General features: G+C 37.0%; 1 protein-coding gene across 1 annotated transcript in view; it reads right to left on the reverse strand.

Annotated features, from left to right (window-relative positions):
- The window catches only part of Catsperb (cation channel sperm associated auxiliary subunit beta), a 131,108-nt gene that overhangs the window by 107,881 nt on the left and 14,427 nt on the right, over positions 1 to 8,800 (reverse strand). Inside the window, exons 3-4 of the mRNA XM_028777243.1 lie at positions 3,954 to 4,094; positions 1,207 to 1,267 (exon numbers count right to left, since the gene is read on the reverse strand). Coding sequence (XP_028633076.1) covers positions 1,207 to 1,267; positions 3,954 to 4,094 — 202 coding nt within the window. The remainder of the gene's footprint in view (positions 1 to 1,206; positions 1,268 to 3,953; positions 4,095 to 8,800) is intronic.

Below are 8,800 nucleotides of genomic sequence, written 5' to 3' on the forward strand. Positions count from 1 at the left end.
AGGCTCTACCCAGCAGCCAATGGAAAGAGATGCAGAGACCCACTTCTAAACAACAAATGAAGTTCAAGGAGTCTTGTAGAAGAGTTGGGAGAAAGATCGAGAGACCTAAGAGGACAGGGACTTCATAGGAAGACCAACAGAGTCAACTAACCTGACCTTGGGAGCTGCCAAAGACTGAATCAACAGCCAAAGAGTGAACACAGGCTGGACCTAAACTCCCTGCATATCTGTAACAGATGAGCAGCTTGTTGTTTATGCAGGTCCTCGAAAAACTGGAGCAGGGCCATTCCCCTAACCTGTTGCCTGCCTACCTGCCTATAATCCATTCCCCCTAAATGGATAACCTTGGCTGGCCTAATTAGGAAGGATGTGCCTAGTCCCTCAGCAACTTGGCAGGAACTGGCAGGTGAGTGTGGGTGGGTGACACCTATCAGGGGGCTTCCCAGAAAACTGGAGTGTGGCTTTAGGGGGAAGACTTGCATAAAGGGGTACTGGGAAGAGAGGAGAGCTAATATTGGGATATAAAGTGAATAAATAAATACATTTTTAAAAATTAAAAAATTGTTTGATTGTATTGAGTAAATTATTAGTTCATAATATTGAACAATACAAATTCTAAAACAAACAAACAAACAAACAAACAAACAAAACAAACCAGAACAAAATTTCTTCCAGAGGGCTTGCCTTGCCTCACCAGCTTCAGTGGGTTAACCAAAAGGTACAAATTCAGAGCAGAAAGGAAGTTTCTTGGGTACCCCCACCCGCTGTGTAAGGGAGTAAATATTTGCTGAGGTAGAGACCGACCAGATATCCCAGAAGAGAGAGGTGTTCTGACTGTGGGTCTGGACACATGCTTGTAGAGAGCTATAGTGCTGCAGGTTTTGGGGACTCACACCCCCCTGTGAGGGTGGGCTTTCTGGAAATGTGGCTGCATTTGAGTTATCTGTGTTTCTCCTAAGTAACCCCTCACAATATGCTTAGTAAGCCTCAGAAAAATTCAGTTCACCAAAATGGACATGGTGTAAACTTTGTTCTTGGTCTGTTGCTGTCTTCCTTCCTGGATCGAGTAGACATGTGTGTTGTATTTCTCCATGAAAAGTCTGTCCTCAATAGCTGAGATAAGACCTGATTTATTTTATGAAGTCAATGATGCTAAATTTGTCAATGCAGGCCCATGAGTATAGGAAGTACTTAGATCACTCTTACCTGTGTTTACTGTGATGTTTTCTCTAGGAATATCAATTTCCCACTGAAGCCGATTACTGAACTTGAAGACAGAAGAAATCAGATTACATTATTTTGCAATGTTACTAACAAAACTTATGTTGGCATATTCTGCACAACCTTTTAAAATTCAAATTAGTCAACAATATCCAAATACATACACATATGTATACCTATAGAGAAAGGCCTTTCACTAGCAAATTTCACTGCTAGGGAATTTTCACTTTCATGTACACTTACAGATGGATAAAATGACACACACTCAAGAATATTTTGCATCTTTTTTTGTAATGGCAGATTGATAGCACTGTTAATAAGGCATAACATTATATAGTTGCATTAAGCAATCCAAGAAGAGTCAAGGAATGGAGGTGGCAGAACACATGCAAAGTTAAGAAGGAAATTCCAGGAAAAAAGAACAGTAAGCAAGGGAAGTTCTAAGATTTACAACAGAAAGCATGTATAAAGCCTCCTGCTACACCAATCCAGAGAACAGCCCAGAAGAGCTTTAAAAAGGAAAACAATGGAAGCCAAAAGCAAACAACAGAGACAATAAACCATTAGAACTACAGGTATGAGAGTTTTCAGGATTTTTTTTATTGTTACCAAGAAAATCATCTGTCTTTTAGACTAACAGTAAAAATAGCATTTCTTAGAGGAACAAACCACCAGAATCCAGAGTCAGCACATGTTAGCTGCAGTGTCCAGTGTTCAAGAACAACAAGAAGAAACATGATAGGAAAATAAGCAGACAAATGGAACTGATATTATGGAGGAAATGAAGACAATCAGTTGACTTAGATTTCAGTGAACAGACAATGCATTAAATGTTGTTCTTACAAATCTGTGCAAGACGTAAGGAAACTGTCGTAATGAGTGAGTGCATAGGTAATTCCAAACAGTAGAAAAGGTACACAGACAAAACCACATGCAAGCAATAAAGCTGTGAGGATGATAACTGAAGTAAGTCCATGCTAAATAGGATGAATAGGAGACTGAATAAGATCAATAAGGAAAACCTAATTTAGAGATATGTACAAGCGACAATAACACAAGAGAAGAAAGCAGGAGCATGGCTGAAGACAGTAACAAGGTAATACAGATTTTAAAAAGTTAAAGGGCAAAGAGGACATTAGCATTTCTACCATAAGACATGAGATATTGCCTCCAATAAAAAGAAAACAACTTTGCAAAGAAAAACCAAGAACAAAAATGGTACACATTTGAGAGAGTATATTTAACCTAATGCAAACTTTACATGATATGCACTTTTATGGAAATACCATCAGATACCCCACTAATATGTACAATTTTTATATCTTTATGAATCAGTTAAATTTAGAAAAAATGAAAATGTCTATAAAGAAATCTAATAGTTTCAGAAACTTGTTGATTGAACAACATCTTGCCTTCCAAAATTTGTATAATTAGAGTCCTAAGAAGAAAACAAACAAACAAAGAGGCAAAAAACAATGCAGAAATAATTATTCAGGGATTTCAACATTTGATAGACACAAAATAGGGAGCTCAGATATCCAGACAGGAAGGTAGAAAGAGAAAAATTTGAACATGTGCAGAGAAGAGTGACAAATTACATACAGAGAGAATGATTAAATTTCAAGCCAACTTCTTATCTAGAGACAATAGTGCCAAGTGACTTTAGAATGGGCTGTTGCAAGTGCTGAAAGAAAATTAAGTCAATGAGAAATGGTGTATCTGAGAAAACTATCTTTCAAAATGTAGGTGTCTAATAAAAATCTGTTAGAAGTCACAATATGTTCAGCAAAGTTGTAAAAGAAAAGTACATAGCAATGAAATGGTGAGAATAGTGTAAATAAAAATGAATACCCTTGAATACCACATGACATTGTTGGCAGAAATCAAAGGAGATCTAAATAAACAGAATGATGTCTCCAGTATCAGTTGGAAAGTCTACATTACAAAAATGCCAGTCTTAACTAACTTTATTTGCAGATTGAACTCAGTCCAAGTGGGTTATTTTGTAGTCACTGGAAAGGTTATCCTAAAACTAAGGAAACCCAAGGGACTCAGACTAGGCAAAAAAACAATCAACTGAGGAAGAGTGAATTGAGGCTTCTTCAAAATTTAACACAATGCCATGATATTAAGATCACGTGGTGTTAACATAAGGGTTTGACACACAGATCAGAGCACTAGTATAGTTTTCAACAGAGATGCGAAAAACATTACATCAGGATAAAAAAAATCAAACAAAAGATCATCCTCAATATAAGATGATGGACTACACTCAAAACAATTACTAAAGCACCCTGAGGCTCTGTCCACATGCTGCAGCTCTCTGAATGGCCATGATGCACTAAAAGAAAAGTCCTTAGTCACCAAGGAAATGCAAATCAAAACTGCTATGAGATTCCTTCTGATACCTCTCAGAATGGCTAAGATCAAAAAAGAAGATAGTGCATGCTGGTGAGGATGTGGCGCAAAGGAAACCTCCTCCATCACTGGTGAGAGTCAGTCCTGTACAGTCACTTTGGAAATCAATTTGGAGTTTTCTCAGAAAACTACCATCATTTTAATTATGTTCCAATTGTTTGAAAAAAACCAACAGTATATTATATTATTATATTATTTAAAACATTTGTAGAGATACAACACTACTGATTTTGTAGCTTGTAAAAAGACATCCAATAAGAAAGAGTGTGCTTCTTCTCAATAACATACCATAGAATAAAGCAAAACATAGTTACCGGAGTTAATTTAAAATTGTAGCCACCGTAGTATGTGCTGTTCATAATTATCATGTTGGGCGCAAGGCCTCCTGATGTAAAAAGACCCAAAATTTCCTTTGAAGGACTTTTATTTTCATTTTTGAAGAAACAGTAGATTTTCTTTAGGAAAGAAAGAAACATAACAGGCAATGAGACCTTGATATGAAGAAGCAGAATACATTACTGAGGAGACATTTGTGAAAAATAACTGCTGGTGGAGAATGCTGTGTCTAGTGAGTCCCATCTCCATGGGGAAAAACTCAGTTTACAAGCATGTCCTCAGAACTCAGTAACTGATTAATTTTCCTAAGGTTTTTCACTTCATCCTTAGGAGAGTGTTCTTAGTCCAAAAAAAAAAAAAATAGGTGAGCTTTTGTTTTTGATTCTCAGAAAATGAAAATGATCTAGTCACACATGTAGAAAAAAAATGATTTTATTAAAAGAGTTGTTTTCTGACAAAGTAATAAAGACAGCAAATTATTGTCCATTTCCCAGTTTTAAAAGGGATGTGAAATATCATACCATAAAACATGAGCTTTAATGAAAAGCCTAGACAGGAACTGAGATTTTTCCATTGGTTATCCTACTATTAAGAATATTTTGTCCCAGCTCTCACCTGAGACTGCCGGGTGCAGAGACCCAGTGCTGGACCTGATCCCTCACAGCACACACCCCAGTTGCTGCTCAACCCACCAGGTATTCAAACATTTCCAGCTTCACAAGTGAGATCTTAAATCCTTCCCAGAGACCCACTGTACCGGGACCCCTGGGACCCTGGGAAGCAAATTCCCACCCTGCCGGAAACATGAGTGCCTTCTGGCTCCCACCAGTGCCTGCCTGGAAGAGAGATCTGATTCTACACAGCACATACACACCAGTGGCACCTCGATCTCCCAGCCTGACTCGCCAAGATCACTGGATCATAGAAAGGACAGGCTACAATCAGAGACAGGGAGGCCAGATAACACCGGAGATAACCAGATGGTGAGAAGCAAGCACAAGAACATAAGCAACAGAAATCAATTTGAATTGGCAGCATCAGAACCCAGTTTGCCCACCACAGCAAGTCCTGGATAATTAATCCCACCCTTAAAACAATTTTCAGATCTAAACTCTCATTGCATGAATATGATAGAGGACTTTACGAAGGACATAAATAACTCCCTTAAAGTATTGCAGAAGAACACAAGTAAACAAGTAGAGGCCCTTAAAGAGGAAACCCATAAATCCCTTAAAGAAATACAGGAGAATGCAATCAAACAGGTGAAGGAATTGAACAAAACAGTCCAGGATCTAAAAATGGAAGTAGAATCCTTAAAGAAAACTCAAAAAGAGACAGCCTTGGAGATGGAAAACCTAAGAAAGAGATAAGGAGTCACAGAATACACCAACAGAATACAAGAGATAGAAGAGAGAATCTCACCAGCAGAACATACAGTATAAGACATAGACACAACTGTCAAGGAAATAAAAATAGCAAAAAGCTCCTATCTCAAAAGATTCAAGAAATCCAGGACACAATGAGAGGACCCAATCTGAGAACAATAGGTATAAAAGAGGGTAAAGATTCTCAACTCAAAGAGCCAGCAAATATCTTCAACAAAATTATAGAAGAAAAATTTCCTAACCTAAAGAAAGAAATGCTCAAAAACATACAAGAAGCCTATAGAACACCAAACAGATGGGACCAGAAAAGAAATTGCCCATGTCATATAATAATTAAAACTCAAAAAAAACCCTCCAAATGCACAGAACAAAGAAATAATATTGAAAACAGTAAGGCAAAAAGGCCAAGTAACATATGTCAGACCTATCAGAATTACACCAGACTTCTCACCAGAGACTATAAAAGCCAGAAAAGCCTGGGCAGATGTCATACAGACCCTATGATATTAAAAAAAAAAAAAAGCCAGCCAAGGCTACTATACCCAACAAAACTCATAATTATCATAGATGGAGAAACCAAATTTTTCAAAGACAAAAACAAATTTAAACAATATCTTTCTACTAATCCATCCCTACAGAGTATAATAGAAGGAAAAGTCTAACACAAGAAGGGAAACTACACCGAAGAAAAAGCAAGAAATTGATCTTTTCACTACAAACCCAACAGAAATACAAATGTAATTCCAACTCTAAGAACAAAAATAACAGGAAGCAATGATCATTGGTCCCTAATATCTCTCAACATCAATGGACTCAATACCTCAATAAAAAGACATAGACTAACAGATTGGCCATGTAGATAGGATCCAGCATTTTACTGCAAACAGGAAACATGCTTCAGAGTCAAAAATAGACATTTCCTCAAAGTAAAAGGATGGGAAAAATTTTCCAAGCAAATGATCCCGAGAAACAAGCTGGAGTAGCCATTCTAATATTCAACAAAATAGACTTTCAACCAAAAGTTATCAAAAAAGATGGGGAAGGACATTATATATGCATGAAAGGAAATATCTACCAGGATGAACTTTCAATCTGAACATCTACACCCAAATGCAAGGTTGCCCACATTCGTAAAAGAAACACTACTAAAGCTCAACACACATCGCACCTCACACAATAATAGTAGGAGGTTTCAACACCCCACTCTCACCAGTGGACAGATCATGGAAACAGAAACTAAACAGACGCAGCAAATCTAAAAGAAGTTTTGAACCAAATGGATTTAACAGCTATCTACAGAACATTTCACCCTAAAACAGAAGGATGCACCTTCTTAGCACCTCATGGTACCATCTCAAAAAACCGAACATACACTCGGAAACAAAACAAACTTCAACAGATATAAGGATATTCAATTAATCTCATCTATTCTATTGGACAACCACAGACTAAGACTGGTCTTCAATAGCTACAAAAACAAACAAACAAACAAAAAACACAAAAAAACCACATACACGTGGAAGCTGAACATGCTTTACTCAATGATAATTTGGTCAGAGAAGAAATGAAAAAAAAGAAATAAAAGACTTTTTTGGAATTCAATAAAAAGGAAGTTACAACATACCCGAACTTATGGGACACAATGAAAGCAGTGCTAAGAGAAAAACTCACAGCTCTGAGTGCCTCCAAAAAACTGGAGAGAGCAAACACTAGCAGCTTAACAGCTCATGTGAAAGCTCTAGAACAAATAGAAGCAAATACACCCAAGAGGAGTAGATGGCAGGAAATGATCAAACTCAGGGCTGAAATCAACCCAGTAGAAACAAAAAGAACTATAAAAAGAATCAACAATACTAGGAGCTGGTTCTTTGAGAAAATCAGCAACAAAGACAAAGCCAGAGTAACCAGAAGGTAAAAGAGTCAGTATCCAAATTAACAAAATCAGCAGTGAAAAGGGAGACATAACAACAGAAACTGAGGAAATTAAAAAAATAGTCAGATCCTACTACGAAAGACTATACTCAACAAAACTAGAAAACCTGGATGAAATGTATGAATTTCTAGACAGATACCAGGTACCAAAGTTAAATCAGGATCAGATAAACCATCTAAACAGCCCCATAACACCAAAGGAAATAGATGCAGTCATTAAAAGTCTTCCAACCAAAAAGAGCCCAGGACCAGATGGTTTTAGTGCAGAATTCTATCAGATCTTCAAAAAGGATCTAATACCAATACTCTTCAAACTTTCCACAAAATAGAAACAGAAAGAACACTATCCAATTCTATGAAGCCACAGTTACACTGCTACTTAAACCACAGAAAGTCCCAACAAAGAAACAGTACTTTAGAACAATTTCCCTTATGAATATCAATGCAAAAACACTCAATAAAATTCTTGCAAACTGAATCCAAGGACACATTAAAGCAATCATCCACCATGATCAAGTAGGCTTCATCCCAGGGATGCAGGGATGGTTCAACATACAGAAATCCATCAATGTAATCCAATATGCAAACAAATTCAAAGAAAAATGCCACTTGATCATCTCATTAGATATGGAAAAAGCCTTTGACAAAATACAACAGCCATTCACATTAAAAGTATTGGAGAGATCAGAAATTTAAGGTGCATACTTAAATTTAATAAAAGCAACATACAGCAAATCAATAGCCAACATCATAAGCGGGGAGAAACTCAAAGCAATCTCATTAAAATCAGGGACTAAACAAGGCTACTCTCTCCCTACCTATTCAACATAGTATTTGAAGTTCTACCTAGAGCAATTAGACAACAAAAAGAGATCGAAGGAATGCAAATTGGGAAGGAGGAAGTCAAGTTATCACTATTTACAGATGACATGATAGTGTACATAAGTGATCCCCAAAATTATACCAGACAGCTCCTACAGCTGATAAACAACTTGAGCAAAGTGGCTGGATATAAAATGAACTCAAACAAATCAGTAGACTTCCTCTACTCAAAGGATAAGAGGGATAAGAAAGAAAATTGGGAAATGACACCCTTCACAATAGTCACCAATAATATAAAATACATTGGTGTGCCTCTAACCAAGCGAGCAAAGAGATCTGTATGACAAGAACTTCAAGTCTCTGAAGAAAGAAATAGAAGAAGATCTCAGAAGATAGAAAGACCTCCCATGCTCCATGGATTGGCAGAATTGGCAGAATTAATATAGAAAAAAGGGCCATCTTGCTGAAACCAATCTACAGATTCAATGCAATCCCCATCAAAATCCCAACTCAATTCTTCATAGAGTTAGAAAGAGCAATTTGCAAATTCATTTGGAATAACAAAAAACCCAGGTTAGCCAAAACTGTACTCAACAATAAAATAACTGGGGGATAGGAAAGGAAGAAGTCAAAATCTCACTATTTGCAGATGATATGATAGTATACTTAAGTGACCCCCAAACTTC

Source organism: Grammomys surdaster, unplaced genomic scaffold, assembly GCF_004785775.1.
Source record: "Grammomys surdaster isolate TR1022 unplaced genomic scaffold, NIH_TR_1.0 279, whole genome shotgun sequence".
Taxonomy (NCBI): domain Eukaryota; kingdom Metazoa; phylum Chordata; class Mammalia; order Rodentia; family Muridae; genus Grammomys; species Grammomys surdaster.